This window comes from Squalius cephalus (assembly GCF_949319135.1).
Source record: "Squalius cephalus genome assembly, chromosome: 19".
NCBI classification, from domain to species: Eukaryota; Metazoa; Chordata; class Actinopteri; order Cypriniformes; family Leuciscidae; genus Squalius; species Squalius cephalus.
This window is the reverse complement of record NC_137140.1, coordinates 5746060-5768021: the sequence shown is the minus strand read 5'-3', so window position 1 is coordinate 5768021 and position 21962 is coordinate 5746060. Positions and strand designations below refer to the sequence as shown.

The window sequence follows — 21962 nt, the reverse complement described above, 5'->3', positions numbered from 1 at the left end:
TCAGTATCTATCTATCCATCTATCTATCTATCTATCTATCTATCTATCTATCTATCTATCTATCTATCTATCTATCTATCTATCTATCTATCTATCTATCTATCTATCTATCTATCTATCTTTCATTTCTGTTATTTGTAATAAAAGTGTTCTCTCCCGTCTCTGTGACCAAGTAACGGCACACAAATAAACGGAAAGACCTAGCCTATATATAACTCCATTTTCACACTGTTTTCTCCATGCTGTCTTCAATATGTGCAGTCTAATTCTCATATCTCACACACCTGAAGAGAGGCAGATGGTTTCCCTGGCAACAGAAGATTCAATCTCACTTTGTCCCACTAACAATTCAGGACAAAAAAAAACAAAAAAACAATCCAGTAGACAGACAACGGCAAGACATTCACATCTGTTTCACATCTTATAATGCTTTATTCTGTTTCCCAAAGGAGGATACATAGAGGGAAATAGTGCTGCTTACAAGACTATCAAAATATCTGAGAAAGAACGGGTGCATGCAAAAATAAGTGCACAAAGTTTAAGCTAAATATTTCATACATTTCAGCTCTTTATCTTTCTATAGGGCAGACTCAAACAAGACTGTAATCCCATGTGCCAAAAGGTTATTAGGAAAAAAAATAAGCTGTATTAAAAATAAATATAAAAAAAGATAAGAAAGACATGTATTTAACCTACAGGACCTACAATAAATATAATTATTCACACACCACAAATGTTATAGTATAGCATATGCAATACCATTGAATCTAAACAGAAGTGAAATTCACAAGCGACATCCATTCACAACCAGAAAATGATGACGTTGACCGACATTGTTCCAAACCCAACGTCCCACTTGTCAAAATCTCATCATCTTACATTCTTTTCTTATATACAACTCAAAACCTACAGTAGTGTAATCGCTTCCAGAGCCCCACAAGCGTGCATTACCAGCCAGATGTCCCATTTGGATCTACAGGAAAGTTCATTAACACAACGTTTATATTGCAAGATTCGGTTGTGATTCGGCTACATTTAGCTACAGATATTTCAGACTACACAGTGTTTGTAAATCACCCAACAACACAGTTCAATACAAAGGTTTGCAGCAGATACAGTGTGTTTTTATAAAGATTATTACTTCCAGAAACACTTTTACCATGTGATGAAAATCCGTCTTGCCTGTGAGTGCTTGCATATTGCTTTATCAAAAGGGGTGAGGATGTTGCAAATCCTAATTTGGGATTTCCCCAAACATTGTTATTAGCTACATTTTGTCTATGCATGACTAAACACTAGTCATGAACACGAACAGTCAAAGGTTTCCAGGTCAAATGACAAAAAATAGAAGAAGAAAAAAAGGTTGGATTGTCATTTGATAAAGTGAAACGAAATATTAAACAATAACGATTTACAGTCCTAATTTACAGTATAAAATGACATTGACATAATAAAGATAACTCTTGTTACTAAGATATCTCTCCTCTTTACTCAACGGTTCTCTGAGGTTTTGAAAACAGAACAAATGTTGCCAACATAGTGAATCAAGTGTGTCTCTGATTTAATGATGTGACTCCAGTTATACGTGAGACCGAGGACGTCCACAGTGAAATCTTCAGAACAATTGGCGTGTCATTCTCATTCTCATTGGATACTGGAAGGGAATAATCAGACAAACCCGCGTCTGTATATTGATTTGGCTTATTTTCTGCTTCTGGAGAAGAAAAATACTTTTGCTCTACCAGCAATTCTCCTGTACAACAGAATGTGAGCCATATTGTGTTCATGTTTAGGTGTGAGAGCTGTTACCCATGAAGTGCGCCATCAACCTCTGGGTAAGTGCCAAGGAACTAATCTCAGTTACGTGCGAGACCTCAGTGAAAGTATCCGGCTCCGTCTGTTTGAAGGATGGCATGTTTGTGCAGATTATCAAGGGTTCTTTCAGAGGACAAAGACATCTGATAATCGATTGCTCTCTGAGATGTGATTGCCGTCACAGCAGCAGTGGGGCAAAACAATTGGGCCGTGGCGTTCGGGTCAGTGGTCTGATGCGAAGCTGAAATCCATGGCACGCTCAACGCTCTCAGGATTTTATATTAACTGAAAATCACAGATAAATCATGTTATTAATGTTAATATAAAAAAACAACACATAAAAGCCCACTACACTAACAGCATGCTTCTGTTCAAAAGTTTGTGGTCGGTAAGATCTTTTAATATTTTTCAAAGTCTCTTAGACTCAACAAGGCTCAAAAACAGGAAAATTTTTGAAATATTATTGCAATTTTAAAATAACTGTTTTCTATTTGAATATATTTTAAACTGTAATTTATTCCTGTGATCAAAGCTGTATTTTCAGCATCATTACTCCAGTCTTCAGTGTCACATGATCCTTCAGAAATTGATTATTTTATGTAAAACAGAAATCTTTTGAAACATTATAAATGTCTGTACTGTCACTTTTGATCAATTTAATGCATCCTTGCAATGAGCAGTAATGCAGTTTTGCAAAGTCATAATGTGGAAATTTTTTAATTTTAAGCAGGAAATTTTGTCTAACTAAATCAGCATTTGACATCAGTATTTGTATATATAAAGTGTATGTATGTATGTATGTATGCAAGCAAAATTATTCAAATTGAAAATACTGTTGATTAGTAAATAAATATTCCTCTATTATTCCTCCAAGACATTAAGTCTTGTGCTCAAGATTTAAAAAACAATATTTCAGTGAATATCCAATAACAATAATATTTCAATAATATTCCAATTATAGTTGTTTACTATACAGGGTAGATATTGAACAAATCATTTGTAATTCATTTTTAAATAAATAAATACATATATACTTTTCGTTGGCGTCACTTATCTTATGTAATATGTCATTTGTAACACTCACTTTATATAATCCAATCAATTCTCATTGGATTAAATCCAGTCCTGTCCTATTTTTTAACTGAAAATCCTGTTCACTCTGAAATACGTCACATATTGGAAGTAAATGGGTTGTGTCGAGTGCCGTTTCATTGACGTTAACAGTGTTTGCAACTGTGACATCTTTACATCTGCCTCATCAGCCTAATATCGTTCATTATTCAAGTGATTACAAATAAGCTGTGTTAACTGTAAAGTTCTTCTAATCATCTATAGCTTTGTAGAAATTTTCCAACATTAGAGCAAAAAAGCTAAATGTCCATTGGGAAAAAATTAGAAGTATTTAAACACTTCAAAAGACCAGAGAGAAGCAAATCTCCAGCTACAAAGGATTCTCTGGTTCTTGACCTACTTAGATGTCCTATGAATAGAGTTAGGATTCGGAGATAGAATGCATGAAGAGCATATTTCACATTGAGTGAGTGTGTGTGACCATGAAGTGGAGAAAGTCCCATGAGGCATGGGAGAAGAGGTTAGAGATCGCTTACTTGACAGATTCACGGCGCATGCTATGATGATGAGCGCTCCTCCCACCAGCGAGACCACAGAGAGCAGCTTCGCCACGCGACCCAAACGTCTCGCTCCGTCTACGTTCCCCTGCTCCAGACTGTTCCGGGACTAACAGAACACGACACAGTTCCATTACAGTCTGACTCATCTTACATATTGTATCACACAAGTAAAAATTCAGTCTGGTATACTGAGGGAAAAATAATCATTTTGCATCTCCATTTGATATTATTGCATTGAGAAAATTGATGAAAGCGGATGCCTTTACCTTTTGATAAAGTCATTTTTGTAAGATTAGATTTCTATTGGACATATAATGTGTTTAAAGGTCAATGTCATTATTAAAAATGAATATATATTAGAATATAACTATTCCTCTAGAAAAGTAACAGGGTTGATGGTAACTGAATTGACATTATAAGTCTTAAGTTTTACAAAATTATATTTCAGTATATATCCAATAATCCAATAATAATACTTCAATAATACTCCAATTGTCAGCTGTTTACTATACAAAATCATGGTAACAGGGTTGACTAAGATTTCTCTGACAAATGTAACAAAACATTAAATATAGTGACTTGATGCCATTACATATTTATTTATGGAATAGTTCAAACTTTAAAATGGAATATATGATGGTATCAAGGTTGATACACAACTACTTTTGCTAACACTTTATTTTACAGTGTCCTGAAAAACTTACTATAGTAATAACAGTAAATTACGCATAATTACATGCAACTAACCCTCAACCAAATCCTAATCCTAACCCTAACCCGAGAGTAAGTACATGTAGTTGCTTAATATTACTCAGTACTTAAATGTATAATTACACTGTAACAATGACACCTTAAAATAAAGTGTAACCCTACTTTGTAATAAAACAATAAACTGAAAACTACGAAAGAATAAAGACAAATTGCTAGCAGCTCCATATACTGTATTTTTATTATTATTAAAATGTGTATATTTACTAATAAACAAGGAGACTTGGCTAGGGAAAGACCAAAAAAAAAAGAAACAGAAAATAAAACTTTAAGCTGGATTTTTTTCTCTATATGTTTGGTGAAATGTTAATATTAACAAATTTTGATTTAAAAATGGTTAAAATATGAAAGAAAATTCTATTAAAAGTTAGAATTAAGTATATGAGGGACACAAATGCCATCCTGCAGAATGAACCAAAAGGCCCTACAAGTTCTACATACCATGATGGAGTAAACAAATCCCACAATGTTGATTGGCCAGACCGGGCAGAAGCAGGCGATGACCGCGAGGACGAGGTAGTCTTTGGGTTTGGAGCGGTCCATCGGGGGGTTGGTGGCGATGCTGGAGTGGCGTGAGATGGAGGGCCGCGGGGAGAATGCTGTGTAGGCGATGGAGCTGGAGCGGCTGCCCATCCGAGTGCGGCCCACATGTGGATGGTGAGAAGTAGGAAGAGAATGATGCCGGCGAGGAGGAGAGGAGAGAATTGGTTTGGATGCGAAAGCATTGTTCGGGGAACAAATCCCATCACCTGCCAAAAGAAAGAGAGGATGTAAGCGGACAAAAATAATAAAACTGGTTACTTTGTTACTTGATCCTATTATGAGACAAAGGTAGTCATTTAATTAGTGACTTGGCAATGTTATCTATCCATCTTAGAGAATACATACACTACCGGTATGGTAGTTTGGAATAATTGCGATTTGATTATGTTTTTGAAATAAGTCTCTCATGCTCACCAAGGCTGCTTTTGTTTGATTAAAAATACAGTAAAACAGTCATATTGTGAAATATAATTACAATTCAGAATAACTCATTTCTATTTGAATGTAATATAAAGTGTAATTTATTCCTGTGATCAAAGCTGAATTTTCAGCATCATTACTCCAGTCTTCAGTGTCACATGATCCTTCAGAAATCATTCTAATATGCTGATTTGCTGCTCCAGAAACATTTATGATTATTATCAATGGTGAAAACAGTTGTTCTGCTTAATATTTTGTGGAAAACATGATATACTACCATTCAACAGTTTGGGTAAGTAAGTATTGGTAAAATACTTTACAGTGAATGCATTTATAATGTTACAAAAGATTTCTACTTCAAATAAATGATGTTCTTTTGAACTTTCTATTCATCTAAGAATTCTGAAACCAAATGTATCTTGGATTCCATAAAAATATTAACTAAGAAGTTAAATATTAACTAACTGTTCATAATAAAAAAAACATTATTAATAGTTATAAAGCACTAATAATCGTAATCGTAAAATCGTAAAAAAATCGTAATGATTCTAAACTTTTAATCGGTAGTGTATAATAGGACAATCATTTTATATAATATGCGCATTCAATATTCAAATAATAAACTGTTTGTTATCATTATTGTTTGTCTCACCATGTTTCCCTCCAAATGTGATGATGCTCAGGATGCTGTGCTCTTGAAAGCAACTTTAATTAAATGGCCACCAATGCAATTAATTCACTAATCTGTGTCATGCCTCTCAGCTCCTCCTGCCAGGAAGCCCCGTTGGCAGTTTTGATTAGGATGCACAACTTTAATTTAATTAAGAGTATTTACGACACACTCAGCGACTGTATAAAGAAGGGAAATAAATAATTTGCCATCTCACTCTTAACCTTAAACGAACTCAGAGCATCACCAAGCCACAGTAAACAACAAAACAGAGGAGAGGAGTTGTGCTTGTCCACGGCCAGCTCTCGGCCTCGATCATTCTGCGTTTAGTCGACAAAGAACGAGATTTACAGTGCATTATTTACAATGATCGGATTTGCAGTGCAGCAAACTATTCCTCTTAACAGTGCTTCTGGGAACTGTGCTCTGAGTGAATCATTTTCACTTTTATTTTCACTTTTTTAAAAGCTATTTGCTCATTACATCTTGAAATGATGCATCATATATTTCTTTTGTATAACCAGGATCAGAAAATAACCAGGCTTTAGAGCAAATAAGATTAAAAAAACAAAAAGCCGCAGATTTAAAATGTGGGGACAGAAAGTCCGCCTGTAGTGTAATTGCTCTTTTTGATTGGTTATGTAACGTTTATAATATTCTATTCTAGGTCTGTCTATTTATGGTATTAGTGCCTCTGTCGTGTCCTGTAGCTGTCAGATATCTCTATTAGCTGTATTTGTGAATGTGTTGCTAATTAAGTGGTTTTCGATTTAAAAAGAAACAACTAGTCAGCTCTAAAAACACTGAATGTGAAGAAAACACACCTCAACAACTCCTACACCTGAAACAGGGATGTGCATATCTTGAATTTACAGCTACTCTTGTATTTGACATTGATCTGGTTCAGTGTTGTTATTGTTAACTAAGAGTAGGGCTGCACGATATTGATATTCAATATGCAATACGATAATGCTTAGTGTAAAATACATTTAAATTATCTTTAAAATATATTCAAAATTATATAAAATTATAAAATTATATAACCTACATATGTGTTTCACATTCTGTTTGTGACAAGAAAGTGAACATCAGTGTTTTACTGTAGTATAAGAAGTGTTATTTTAACATCAGTGTAAACCACGGGGTTTAGGGTTTCAGGTTATCCTACATTAGGTTTATTTAACAACAGAAACTGAATAATCAAATGTAAAAATAAAACACTGCTTAGTTTTCACTATATGAATGAAATATATACTTATTAAAGCTACAAAAGTTATTCAGCCAAGAGCAGTGAGTGATTTTCTCTCTTTCACTTTCCCTGTTATTGCAAGCCGTTGCGATATGCATATCACGATATATACATTTGCGATATTTCGATATATTGTGCAGCCTAGTATTAAAAATATCTTTTGTTAATTAAAAAAGAAACAGAAATAAAATATAGTTGAAAATGTAAACTTGAAAAACAAATGAGAATCAGAAATGTTGCCTTAGCAACTTACTGAAATAAAATAAGTTGAAGTTACTATTTACTAAAACTGAAATTAAAAAGTCCCCCTTTAGTCAATAATTGTATCACTTAAAACTCATCTTTGATCACCAAAAGGACATATTTAAAGGTCCCATTGCATGGATTATTTTATTATTTTAGAATGTTTCCTGGAGTGCCCTTATAATGTTAGTATGTTTTTTAGATCAAAAGTTGTTATAATTTAGAAATAAAAGGCATATTTCCTAGCCTGATTTTAGCCTCTGATTTGAACGCTCTGTTTGAAGGGGCGTGTCTGCTGTGAGACTTCAGTGTAAACGCCCACTGCTGTGATTGGCTGACATGCTTGCATATGAAATATCTAGCATTACATGTGGAACTCTCTCAAAAACTTTTACTATTACAGCTATTATACGTTTCTACTATTACAGCTATCGGGATTAACGAATCGTGAGAAGCTTTTTAAGTATTTAGACCTATTCCCATCACATAAAAGGTTGCAGTGATGATGAGCATTGAGCAGATGACAGCCTGTTGATCGCGTGAATGAAGATCTTATCATTGCAACGCAGTTTCTGCACTCTCATTAATGATTTCACCAATGCAAACATGAGGTAAGTACAGTAAGAGCTTCGTTGTGCAGCGTAACAACGTCATTGATTTCATAACGAGTTTTGGCAAGTGTCCAGATAAACTCGCGCTGTGTGATTGACAGCTTGGGCGATTGGAGGGATTGTTCTTTGATCGCTATCTGTATATTAATCACAGTTTAAGTATTATTTTCATCCTACTAAGAGAAACGACGTGAAGTTGATCGTTTAGTCATTGGCTTGATTTACTGATGCATAAACAGTATTGAACGACTTTGAGAGAAAGATTATCTGTCTGAACTTGAACAATTACACATCAGAAATTCACATAACCCACTGGTTCTTCAGAGGCTCGGATGAAGGAACTAAAAAAATACTTTTGTGTTAATTTGTACATCCAAACACTGAGCAACTGCCATGCTCCGCTCGTTTGCAAGCCATGATGTCTCTCGAAGAAAAATGATTCAGACGATGATTCGGCTTGAGTTCCGCCTGGCCTTGAACATGGGCTGGCATATGCAAATTTTTGGAGGCGTACATATTAATGATCCCGACTGTTGCGTCACAGTCGGTGTTATGTGGAGATTCGCCTGTTTTTCAGGGGTGTTTTTCGAAAACGAGATTTAAATAAGAAGGAGAAAACAATGGTGTTTGAGACTCACTGTATGTCATGTACATGTACTGAACTCTTGTTATTTAACTATGCCAAGATAAATTCAGTTTCAAATTCTAGGGCACCTTTAAATGTTTTTTCCTTGAAGAAAAATTTGTCATGCCTTAAAATAGCTTGAATGTAACTCTACACCCTTGCCTCATTTAGTATACACAGTTCTATGAATATGCAAATGAGCCCCGCCTCCACTCACTCACAGCAGCTCAGAGATCCACTCGTTGACGATCACACGTCACGCGTTGTCGTGATTGGTTACAAGGTCACTTGTGACGTCAGAAACACCAGCGATTTCAAAGCGTGTTTTTGAGACTGTCTTTGGTTCACAGCAGTTTTAAGGAGAAAATACTGTAATAATAATGCAATGGTGTTGACTTATGAATTTGTACATGGTTTGTCTCATTGAAAACACCACATAGACATGTAAACAACATTAAAAGCTTGATTTTCACCACGGGGGACATTAAAGGGAATATAGAATTCAGAAACCCTTGTTATTAGCGACACCGGTGGCCGTTAAGTGAACTGCAGTCAGCAACTTCCCGCTCGTGCTTGGACTGGTGCTCACGTAACTTACAGTACAAGAGACTGAACGTGATTCAAGGACCCAATATACTCACGGCAAAGCTCTTTTTCATTCTTTGCTTAGAAGTGAAATGAAGTTGGAAATATTTTTGCAGTGATATAATGTTAATGAACATCCCAACGCCGTCCACGCTGCTGAGAGCGAAGTTTAGATCAATATGTAAACATATGTTGCGAAAGCGTCTGATCATATCGATGTGGAAAGGTTTGCACCAGCTCTGTGATTCACCGGCATCAGTTCGACAGATGAGGTCATTAAAATTACACTGTTAAGATAGTTTGATTATAAAGTATATTTGAGACTGCAGATCTGCCTATGTGAGACGATAGTTTGAATTAATCCCTTTTCTTTGCATGACACATTAACATTAACAAAACACACAAAAAAAAACAGTCTACATGCGTTCATTCAAGAAGTAGAGGAAGGTCTAGCTATTCATTACTTGCTGTTCATGAGTTTCACTGCAAGCTGTTCACACATTGGAAATAAAAAAGTGATGAAGCCAACTGTCAGAGACATTCAGTCTTTTATTCATTAAGTTTCACTGTCATGGACTTTTGGTTTGAAATTCTTAATTTCCTGTGTTCTTTTGTTCTTTGTGGTTACTATGGTTATTCACTTAATAATCGCACCTGCTAGTCGTTAAGGCCCCGTTTACACGTACATGGTTATTTTGAAAAACGGAGACATTTCCCTTCGGTTGTGCCCCTCGTTTACACGCAAACAGAGAATTCGCCTCTGAAAACGATTCTTTCTAAAAACTCCGGCCAGAGTGGAGATTTTGGAAAACTCTGTTTGCACGTTTGCATGTAAACTGAGAAAAACTGAGTTTTAGCTCCTATTAGACATTCTCTGATTTTAGGCAGTCTATGTCACAGTATGCGACAGAACTTGCACTGCGTCAAAGGTGCGACCTATTTTCGGGATTCTGATTGTCTAACATGGGCTTGAGCTTCTCGTTACACTGCCACCTACAGGTTTGGCATGCTCTTGACGGCATATACACGGGTTTGTGTAAACGAACACTTTTCTGAAAACGGAGAGGGTGAAATGTCCGTTTACGAAAATAACCGGCCACGTGTAAACGTAGCCTATCCGTGAATATTTGATGGTCTTTTTACACAACACTGTTTTCAACTAAAAAAAGGTACAACTTTTTATTAGGGCTGTCAAACGATTAATCGCGATTAATCGCATCCAAAATAAAAGTTTGTTTTTACATAATATATGTGTGTGTACAGTGTATAATTATTTTCTATATATAAATACACACACACATGCATGTATATATTTAAGAAAAAATAGTTATTTATATATAAAATATTTATATATAATATAAATTATATATAATATAAATATATATATACACAATATATACATGCAAATATTTCTTAAATATATACATGCATGTGTGTGTATTTATATATAGAAAATAATTATACACCATACACAAACATATATTATGTAAAAACAAACTTTTATTTTGGATGCGATTAATCGCGATTAATCGTTTGACAGCCCTACTTTTTATGCGTTTTGGCCATTAAAAAAAATTGCCTAAAAAAGCAAACTGTCTCAGTGTAAACAACGAAAACGCGAATCTCTGAAGACGATGACGTCATACACACGTATTACGTGTTCAGTCTGTAGTGTTTCATCGCCATCTAATGGCCTGGAAGCAGAATACAGCGTTTTTAGTCGTTTTCGCGGATTAGTGCGAATGGGGATCGTTTTGACAATGGTGTCGTCTGTACGCGGAAAAATCCAAAGAAAAACTTCTCAGTTTTAAGCATATCGTTGTCGTGTCCCTAATTTCTCTGCCTGAGTTGTCGGTTATTACTTGTCTTTGGAGTTCGTGCGAGAACACACTGTTACGTCACCTGTGGATGATCTGAGTTTGTTTGATTAAATACTTTTATTTTTGAATTCAACTTTATCTGACCTTCTTCTGTGGACTTTATTCACCGAGATCGTGACAGCTACATGAAAATTGTTACATATAGCCCCTTCAAAACTAATAAATGAAAATCTGTATAAAATATTAAAAACTAATAAAACCAACAAGCATATAACAAAATTACTTTTGTGTGCTGAAAAATGAAAATGTAGACTGAAGTTATTCAAATAAAAACTAATTAAAAATATTTATAACAGTCTGTTATATTCAATTTAAGCCCTTGAAATAAATTGAACACATGCTTTTGTAATGGTTTCTTAGAAAGAATATATATGGTTAGAAAACAAATGTCCCTAAAATGTATAAAAAAAAAATTTAAAAAATCATTCTTGTAGTTTTAATTTTTCCCCTTTTTAGTCTGTCTTTTTGTACCTGCCGTTTTTGAGCACTGAAAACCCTCAACTCATCTCTGTTGTTTGCCTAATTACATGCCATTTTTAAAGTCATTATACTGATTGCTGTATGCAAATCACTGTAGTGTGATTGGCATAGCAGGACCTGAAAGTCCCCAATGTGTTCTTCCTGGAGGCAAGGCACATGCTTTCTTATCAATTATTCTTATCCCCCCTCCTTCACAAAACCCTTCCAAAATGACATATTATTGATGAAATGATGAATTACCACTCTGTGTTTTATCCTTGACCATAACGATGACCTCACCAGAGCAACGTGCCTCCTCAATGGAGGGCTGGGGGAACGTGAGGGGGCGCAGACACGGGAAGGAGTCCGATCCCGCTCCGGCGGTCCCCGGCTGATATGTAACAGGGCCCGGGGTCTGGCAACTCATGGCCTCCCCGTCTTGGGTACAAACCAGAGAGCCCAACGACGCCTGATGGTACTCTGTTTCCATAGAGACGGCTGAGGTTGCAAAGGTGGCCAGTGTTGAGTTGATGTTCAGATGGCTAAAACCGGAGAAAATTTGAGAGAAACAAGATTTATGTTATGAATCTCCTTAACATCGGCTGTGAGTGCATGGAAAAGCATGATGAGATGCAAACTCACACTCTGGCACATGGTGTCATCAACGCGCACACACACACACACACACACACACACACCATCTGACTTCAAATCACATCCTGCAGAATCCAGCCTCTGAGTCCTATTTTTCCCACAAAAGAGCCTCGTCTGCTTTGTTAAAATAGCGTTTTCATCATATGGTTCGTTCATTAACATGCATGCTTGTTTATCTCAGTTTAACCTTTTAACCTAGAAATGTAGGTCATGAAACCGACCGCAATTACAGACATAGATATTAACATTTGTACAGCAGGAGAATTAATCCACAATCTGTCGAAAGATTTGAATATCCTTAACATATTTATTCAATGATAACAGCAATAATAGGACTGAATATGACTATTAAACAAAGGAGAATTACATTTCTCACAGAAAATACTTGTTAGTAAAAATAATCACAGGATGCTCCAAATAATACGCGCGGAGAACATGAGGGCAAATAAACAAAGCCGTGGGGAAAATAGGAGACATATGGAGGGATAAAGAGAGAGAGTGTGTGAGAGAGAGAGAGAGAGAGAGAGAGAGAGAGAGAGAGAGAGAGAGAGAGAGAGAGAGAGAGAGAGAGTGTGTGTAAAAAAAACAAGAGTGTTAATATAATTTAGTCCATAGTCCATACGCTATAATGTCGAATAAAGACGAATAAATAACGACGGACAGAGTGTGAAACATTAGAAAGTCCTCATTTCTATGAGGACAAACATTCTTTGTCCTCATCCATCCGATAAGACAGGTACCTATCCAGGTTGGGGAAACCCTTTTTTTTTTTCTTTTTCTTTTTTGGTGCCCTACAGAAAATGAAAAAGCATTCAAACGTACATTTAGACACATAACTTATATAGTATAAATAAACACCTACCTTAGACCGCGCGATTCAAGCCAATGTACGATTGGACTCGCACGTACGCATTTGCATAAACACTCGCAAACGCGATTCTAAAGACAATTCGATGTTCCAGCGTGACATTTAATCGTCGTTCTGCACGTGAAGAGAAACCAGCGCGTGAAGGTGTTGTCTATCAGAGCGCGTGCTGTCTCGGTAGGGATCCTCTCAGGTCTGCAGGCTCACACACACACACACACACTGGACGGAAGACGGCGTGAAATGAGGAAACTACACGACCTGTGCGCACTGGAAACCCCTGTGATGAAAAACACTAGTGGATGAGTGACACATTTTCTGAAGGCAGATTATAGGCTTTAGTCTTATAATCATAGGTTATATTAGAGTGCCCTTGCTTAACGCTACAATTAACAAGCATGTTCATGTATTACTCAGTACAAGTTCATGTATTACTCAGTAAAACAAAGAATCATGACCATTACAACGTAAGCTTTGATCCCAAAAAGAAAAACACTGTCAAAGAAAAAATGTAACACTTCATAGTATAAAAATGCATTATAAATGTGTTCTGTGATGCATTATAAAATTATAATCAATGCATTTTCTTAAAAAAATGCAACCAAATTTAAAAAGCATTAGCCTTTATTTGCAGATTCCTTGTTACATCTAAAATACTTTTATTTTAGTGCGTTCAATGAATAGGCTAGACAAGTATTATGTATCAAAACTGTGGTTACAATTATTTATGAGACGATACAATACATTATAAGGTGCATTAAGTTATAATTAATGCATTCAAATGTATACAGGCCTTAAGTAAAGTGTTACCAAAAAAAAAAAAAAAAAAACTTTTGGTGTAAAAAGTATATTTTACAATACATTTAAATGTACTGCCTTATTAAATAACAGTACACTTAACTGTGAAATACTGTTAAATTGTTCTTTTGTAACTGAAAAATACTAAAAACTTTACTATTTTTATTACTAATTTACAGTGAAAACTTGAGTTGAAAAACTGAAACTGCAAAATACAATGCTGTATGTCCTCCCCATATTTTACTGTACTTGTTTTATTTCTTACAGTATGTAAATGCATATTAATATGTTAAACAATTTTCACAATATTTGTAACTACGGTAAAATACAGTAAAAATGGTTCTTTTGGAACTGAAAAATACTAATAACTTTACAGTCTATGCAACTTTAAGTAGTTTGGTATATTAAGTTTATATCACTTAAAGATATACATTTATGAACAGTAAAACATACAATCCAGAAGCCATCCTGCAATCCCTGAAATGTTGTCACTGTATTTTTACTGTAAATTGTACATTTAGTTTTTTTAGTGATCAACATAAGCAGTTCCACAAAATATGAACATTTTGCAGTCAACTTATATAACTCAGTGATTATAAATATACATGGACATTGCAGTGTGAAAGGTAACCCTAAAAAGTAAAAGCTTCCAAAAATAGATTATTGAAAGGTTTTACTTGAAACAATTGACTTTTTGTAAATTCTTTCATTATGATGTGATTGAAGCAGTCATCGTCTCTGCTCGGTAGTCAACTCTCTTTTCTTCTTGTAAAAAAGGGTTACAAGCATTACAATGAAAACATGAAAGTGAATCTACGCTGTGGTCTTGTCAAGCAGTTCTGTGATTGGCCGGTCTGGTCTGTCAAGCTGGTTAAAGGATTGTGCCACTTGAGTAATAAATAAGCAGTATTGACTGCAGGCAGAGAAGAGCAGACACACACTCACAAACAACAGATTTACATTCGCTTTCAGTTCAAAATGCAAATCCTGAATGACAAGTCAAGGATATTCAAAGCCCTCAAAGAGCATATGGCCATGTAAGCCTTAGCTAAAAATGAATGAATATAATTACACTGGATAAAACACCAAACCAATTTGACAGTCATTTTTTTCAGATTCATAGGTTTAAGTTATAAAACAATATAGCGCCAAAAATTAAGATAAACATATACTTCCAGAGCTCCTGGAGTCTCTGTCCTGCAGTTTAGCCTGAGAACACCATTTCTTTCTTTTTATTTTTTTGTAAATAAAGTTTTATTTCAGCTTTTACTGTTTTATTACAGTTTTGAATAATGAACCCATACATAAAGGCCTTTGTACTGTCGCTATTTCAGAATATTAAGATTATAAACCCAGAACTAAATTAATTTAAACCATCCACACTGGACACCATAAAACTAAACTGCACCTTATCAATATGTTTGGAAGCGCTTTTTGTAACCCTGCGATAAATAAGTAAACCTTCCCTAATAAGTGTTCAGATGTTCGGCTAGTCATTTTCACAAAATGTTGACAGTCAAATGGATATATAATACTTTTAATTATATGCTAAAACTCTTTGGTTGTTGCATTGACAATATTTTGTAACATTTGGGACAGATTGCCCCAACCATCCACATGCAAAACCTCCTTGGCACACAGGCTAAATAACAGTTTATCTTCAACCTATAATTTTGGCGAGAAATTGAGCCTTCGCAAAGCCTACCAACTTTCCGGTCTAGTTTGTCTGTCGGACAAAAGGGTGAATTATCAAAACTAAAAACATTTTACATCTTTTGGAAGTTGCATTGATAGTATTTGCAAAAATAGTCTGAGTTTGAAAGGGCATGACACCTCTGCAGAGTCAGATTTGCTAATGTGTGTATACTGGCCAATGTGGGGAGAATCTCACGCTGATCTGAAAACTATAGCTCTGTTAAAGGATGTTTTTGAGAAAACCAATAATGCAGTGGTTCAAGTGAAATAAAACTCGCTGAGCTTCTTTGATGGTGGCATTTATTTAGTGCCACAAATGAAGCAAGTTCATTTAAAAAAGCAAAAGTTAAATACTAAAGGGAAAATTGGCATAAGTATACAGGAATCAGAAAACAGAGAAAATAGCAGTCAAGTATACACAAACTTGTAGGAAAAAAAAAAGAAAAGAAAACTGTACACAAAATATTACACATAAAATGGGTGTAAAAACATCTTAAAACACTCATGAAGCACAAGCGTTCAAACGCTCCTCTTCAGACGTGGCTCAAACGCTTCACTTCCCCATACTGCTGAGAATATTCGCCTGCGGAGGGAAAGAAGTGAGAGTGAGTGACTCAAAGTAAATTTCCTAAATCACATTCAGTTGTGCTTCCCTCCAGACATTAAACATCCATAGTAGGGCTGAGTTGAAAACATCCATTTCTCAATTTGAATCGATTCTCATTTGGATGAACAGATATTGATTCTTAAATGCCAAGAATCTTTTAGTCTGCTGTTTTCATCAGCAAACTTCACTAAACATTATTTGTAGTGCGCCTCCCATCCAATAATTGCAATAATCTTTGCGCTTTAACTTCTGATATGAAACAGGTCTCAGTTTTCCAACGGTGGCAATTTTATTACGAAATTCAATCAATAAATACCATTTCGATGCCATGTAATTTTAGCCTGGGAAAACCCAGACAACTTCCGGCAAATTCAGATTTGCTCGAGAAGTAGTCTCTGGCAAAGAGCTCATTCAAGCCCATTTCCATGGCCTAGAAATCGCGGCACCAATCAGAAGCGCTGAGGCGGGCTTTACACAATGACGATCGCTCTGATTGGTTTTTGGTCCATCCAATTGCGCCCAGAGGCATTTGAGCGACGTCCGTTCAACTTTTAAATGCATTATTATATTCAAATTGCAAACACATGAGGACAGTCTCCATGAAAGACCCACTGGCAGATGAACGTGCTACTACATTTCTCTCCGAAACGGTAGGAAATTAAATTAGATTTAATAGAGGATTTTAACTGTGACACGATGATTGACAGGGCAGTTTACGTGACAGGATGTACGCGACAGATCCGTCCGATAAAGATGACGAAGTAGTATGTCCCAAAGCTTGCCTACTTTTTTGCTACACATTCAAAAGTAAATACCTTTTCTTCACAAAAAGAGTACATACTTTTATGGCGTAGTGTAACTTAGGCGAATTGGGACACAGCATATGGCTTTACACGATGCCGATCGCTCTGATTGGTTTTAGGTATATCCAACTGCGCCCAGAGGCATTTGAGCGACGTCCATTGGTGACGCCCCTTTGGAAATGATTTGTCTGTGGAGCTTTGCCAGACCATAACTCAGTTACTACTGAGAATGGTCTGGTTTTAACCAGGCTAATGTAATTTGGCTTTTCCTCTTCATTAGTTACAGCATGAAATAAACGCTAATGAACATCAGAAGGTGTGTTGAAAGAAACCGTACAAGGTAATGTATCGTGTCTCATGTAATCGCTCAGTGTTTCAACCATAAAAATACATCAAAACAGCTTGTAAACAATGTAACGTTTACCTCAGAAAAGCCTTTCATAACCTCATTATTCAGCTAGAAAAATTCACTCTAAAGAGCATTTTTGCATCATATTACATATTCTACTTTTACTTATCCTGTCATTTAATATCTGTATGTTTAAATAGAACTGTCATCACAAGTTTGGAAACAGCCACCTTTAAAATGTTTATAATTCAAAACAAATTGGAGAAGAAACCATCATTAAAAACTCAAAAACATTTGTTTACAAATAAATCAGTTGTTAATTTTAAACTTGAATATCATAATGTACCAACTGACAGGGTTCCCTGTATAGTTTACAGCATTAAGATTTTTCGTACTGTACCTGATTCACATCCAAATGAATCTACGCTGAATCGAGATTGGAATGTAACCGAATCACAAGCTTGTGAATCAGTATCAAAATCAAATTGAACTGAAATTTGCATCAATGCCCAACCCTTATCCATAGTAGAAATTACTGCTGCAAACCAAATACCTTTATAAAAGAAGAGAAACGTTTAGCTGTAACGCCTTCGATTTTCTTCAGGTCCTCCACCTGCAAACAAAGGGGAAAAGAACTCCATATTACATGTGTCTCTATTAATAGTCTTCACAGGTGAGGACTCAATCTCTACAGGTGGTCTTTGTCAGCATCAGTCAGCACTATACCTGTGTGAAGTCCCCATGAATCTCTCTCCAGCCCATGATCAGTTTGGCTTTCTTGTCTCCGATCAGCTGCAGGCTCTTGAGCTCCTTCAGAGAGCCGGAGTTCAGCGTCTGCAGGATTTTCTTCCTGGACTGCTCCAGTAATGCTGAATCCAGATGGGACTCCCAGTTGACGTCTACAGCGGAGGGTGGATCCACACCTCCATTTTCCTTACCCTCACCCATCTAAAGAGCAAAAAAAAAAAAAAAAAAGTCACAAATATTATCATCATGTCAAAAATGAAAGTAATAGTAATTTCAATCGAATGTCAATTTGATATTGAGTCCGATTCTTAAATCCAAAGAATCAATCTTTTGGTCTATGCCATTTTCAGTTGATTAATGAACACTTTGTAGCATGCCCCTCATCCAATAAATCAGAATAAACTTTGTTCTTTGCAACTTTTGCAATGAAAAGGTCTCAGCTTTTAAATTGTCAATTTTCAAACAATACCGTTTTGTCGCTCTTTAAAGTGTGGTAGATCGCTGTAGCGCAGCTTAGTTCAAGCTCGTGAACTGATCATCTCTTCCTCTTTACTACGTTTAAGCATGAAATAAACATGAATGGACATCAGAAGGTATGTTGAAAGTTACAGTACAACTTACAAAATCCATATCACATAAATCGCTCAGTTTCAACCGCGGAAAGATGTTAATAAAACTATTTTTAAAATTACATTTCTCACCTAAATGTTTGCTCACTCACTGTACTGTATTCAGGTACAGAAATACTACAGAAAATGTATAAAGTACTCAAAATAACACAGGATAGTCTTTTATAAATTAAATGGATATAGGCTATTAATCCTGATTCCTTACAATTAAAGCATTCTTTAGTTTTTTTTAATCAACATTAATGACAGACACACATTAGGCTGCTGTCACTTTAAGAGCTAGTGCAGGATCACATCTGTTTATGTTTAAGACATAACTGACCGTGTTTACAAGAATACTAGCCGAGATGGGAATTTACATTTGACCGAAGCAGCGAAAAATAACTAATTTGTTACTCTCGAGCGGTTCGTGAGGCGGCTTTACGCATGTGCGCAGAGAAACCCATCTCTCAGAGAGCGTGCGAGTAGTGAATGGTTTAAAATAGCTTGAATGTTTCAATTGATAAGACTTATAAAGACGAGCAAATGATAAACTTTATTGAAGATGCAACACTGGCCCGAGAGAGAGAACCGCTGAATCACTCACACTTTGTGAAATTACATCTCACAGAAAGTTTTAAAATGACTGATTTGAGCGTATAATCTGTGGGGATTAATTTACTCATACAATCGACATGCTAAAGTGAATACATGTTTGTGGGAACTTCCTGCATTGTAAGCACAAGACATATGGGGACGATTCATATTATGCCCAATCCCGCACCGAAATTTGAGCTCTAAAAATTGTGTAAAAATAAAAAATAAAAAAAACATACCATGACAAATATTAGTTTGATAATATATATCCACTGTGACCAAATCATACACATGTTTTGGACCTGACATGAAGTCATGTTATTTAGCAATCTGACCCAAATACATGTAGATTTCTATTATTATTGTGAATTTGCTTATACAAATGATGGTTAAACAGAAATTTACATATAAGACCTAAATTAGATCTAAAAATCCCAAAAGTGCAAAATAAAATTAAAGGTAAAATAAAGATATAAACAGACAAGGTATTATAACCCCCTTTTTCAGAAAGCTTAATACAAGTCTTCTTAAGAGACTATTTGATACAGTATTTGCATTTTTGGGTGAACTATCCACTAAAGTGGCCTTCGTACAATAAACACTGGCATTCGGACCTGCATCTGCATTTTAACAGCACACAATGTTGCACACTGACCTCAGTTTGGACACGTTTCTTCTTCTTATCCAATAATTGAGAGGGTTTACACACCACAGCACACTGCTGCAACGGCTGCACCTGGGACACTGAGAAAGAGGTCCTCATTTACTAAACAGTCTAAAATGTTGTATAATGCTTTCTTAAATGTATCAATTGACAATTCCAAGAGTAAAGGCCCCGATATACTTCAAGCTAAATGGAAGAACTGGTGTGATGGCATTTCAAAACAGAAACATGCCAAAACGAAATTTGTTTGGAGTTTGATTCGGGAGTTCAAAACAGCTTGCCAATGCAAACTTTTTGGAAAACACCAATCAAACTATCATCGGCCCATGGCGATTATGTAATGGGTAGGTGAGGCTCCACCATGTTGTTTTTTTTTAGTCTATGGTAAAAACATGAACACTGGAGAGCTGCTTTATAGCACAAACTTTAGTTTGAATGCTAATTGAAAGCAACACATACACAGTTTTGCATGTTTTATACTGTAAAGCTGTTTGCTTTAAAGCAATCTTTTCTATAAAGTGTATATAAATAAACAGGACTTGTCCGAAGGGCCTAATTGCAGAACCGGTGTGCAAACATCCACACTGCTATGATCAGATGCTTCTTAACTGCTGTCAGTTTTGGTGTGTATTATTTTGTTATTGAGGGGAAAAGTGAGCAGCACATATTTACATATTCATCTAAACGTCACTATCTGCAGCGTGGGCGGCGTCAGGATGTTCGCTAACAGTATACCACTGCAAACGCATTTCACACTTTTTACCCCTGAGCGAAGAACTAAAAAGAACTGGGTATATAAGGGCCTTCAGATTGCAAAATAAAGCCCATCCGGAAGCACAAAAGCTGACAGTAGCAGGACGAGAGAAGGGACCGAGCGGAATCGCTTTGAGCCCTGAAGAGTGAAGCACCCACAGCATCATAGAAACAGTGCATGCTAACAGAACAAATGAACAGGTAGAGAGGAAAGACCAAGGAAACGTCTCTAAAGGGGCATGAATCACCAATGCTGAGTGCTCATGCATAAAGGGTCCCAGGAGGAGAAAAGGATGAAGTCAGCCTCATCTCACCCTGTAGCGGTGTGACAACGGCCTGCTGTTTGCGCGGTCTGGCAGCTGTAGACTGTTTTCTGTGCAGTGGGGGCAGATCTGTCTTAAAGAGAAGAGCATCTTCGGGCTCTTTCTCAGTATCTTCACTCTTGTTAAACAGTTTTGCTTTGTCTTCCAGCTCCTTCTGTTTCTCCTTCAACATCTTTGGAGAGAGCAGAACATATATTTGAGTCACCCATTGGCGGTTTTAGTTGATGTGGAAAAGGTTTTCCAAACTGAGCACCATGACCACTTAAACTGGGTTACGGTTCATGTGGACTCCAGTACAGTTTGCAGTTTGTATTAGTAATCCAGCCTAATTTGCAATTGATGGATTAACTATAAGCAGGACTGAGGTATATCTCACTGATGCTTATTTTCTTTCTTCTGATGCATTGAAGTTTAGATGGAAATGCTCAAGTCAGAAGATTGTATACGATACCTGAATTTCTTTACGGGACTGTGCCACAGTTTTGAGCAGGTTGAGTCTCTCTCTCTCAGCTGAGCCCATCATCATCTTCTCCAGGGCCAGGAGTCTTTCCAGAACTGATGAATCTGGTGAACTGAAAGACATCTAATCTTTTAGAACATCTACACCAGAAGATTCATGTACATATCCATTGTGTTTACAATGATTTTACATATTAATCACTATGAAAATCACCATACCATTTAACGATAAAATCCCCCCATTAATACACAAACTTTCCGCAGCAAAAATAGAGCAATAGTAAGTTCAGTTCACTTCTGATCATTTCAAAAGAATCACTCAAATGCTCAAAAATCACACAATTCCAGTCTTCAGGGTCACATGATCCCTAAGAAATCATTTTAATATGATGATTTGATGCTCAAGAAACAATTATTTTCAGTGTTGAAAACTGTTTTTGATTCTTAATGTTTTTGTGGAAACATTGTCACATTTCAGGATTCTTTTATGAATAGGATTTATTTGAATAATAAAATAACAGCATTTATTTGAAATAGAAAT

General features: G+C 36.0%; 2 protein-coding genes across 4 annotated transcripts in view; both read right to left on the bottom strand.

The window, feature by feature from the left end:
- Window positions 1-409: 409 nt before the first annotated feature.
- prrt2 (proline-rich transmembrane protein 2) lies at window positions 410-13342 on the bottom strand. 2 transcript variants are annotated; one of them, XM_079851030.1, is made up of 5 exons: window positions 13016-13342; window positions 11761-12041; window positions 4656-4963; window positions 3423-3552; window positions 410-2100 (listed from the first exon to the last, which is right to left on the bottom strand). In XM_079851030.1, the coding sequence occupies exons 2-5, from the start codon at window positions 11987-11989 to the stop codon at window positions 2084-2086; spliced, it is 684 nt and encodes a 227-aa protein (XP_079707156.1). In that variant the 5' UTR covers window positions 11990-12041; window positions 13016-13342; the 3' UTR covers window positions 410-2083. The 2 variants fall into 2 exon arrangements, with proteins under 2 accessions (XP_079707156.1, XP_079707157.1); XM_079851031.1 differs by having other exon boundaries at window positions 416-2100; window positions 11800-12041; window positions 13016-13242.
- Window positions 13343-13627: 285 nt separating this feature from the next.
- Window positions 13628-21962, bottom strand: part of kif22 (kinesin family member 22) — a 28329-nt gene continuing 19994 nt past the window's right edge. For both annotated transcript variants that reach the window (XM_079850815.1, XM_079850816.1), the window contains exons 8-13: window positions 21414-21534; window positions 20954-21134; window positions 19878-19966; window positions 17997-18218; window positions 17824-17883; window positions 13628-16094 (exon numbers count right to left, since the gene is read on the bottom strand). In XM_079850815.1, the coding sequence (XP_079706941.1) occupies window positions 16065-16094; window positions 17824-17883; window positions 17997-18218; window positions 19878-19966; window positions 20954-21134; window positions 21414-21534 (703 nt within the window). In that variant the 3' untranslated portion in view covers window positions 13628-16064. The remainder of the gene's footprint in view (window positions 16095-17823; window positions 17884-17996; window positions 18219-19877; window positions 19967-20953; window positions 21135-21413; window positions 21535-21962) is intronic.

Coding starts and splice junctions, on each gene's coding strand:
- prrt2 (XM_079851030.1), bottom strand. CDS start 11,989: ATGGAAACAGAGTACCATCAGGCGTCGTTGGGCTCTCTGGTTTGTACC. Junction 4,964..11,760: donor CAAGGATAAAACACAGAGTG/GTAATTCATCAT, acceptor TTCTTTTGGCAG/GTGATGGGATTTGTTCCCCG. Junction 3,553..4,655: donor GATTTGTTTACTCCATCATG/GTATGTAGAACT, acceptor GTGTTCTGTTAG/TCCCGGAACAGTCTGGAGCA.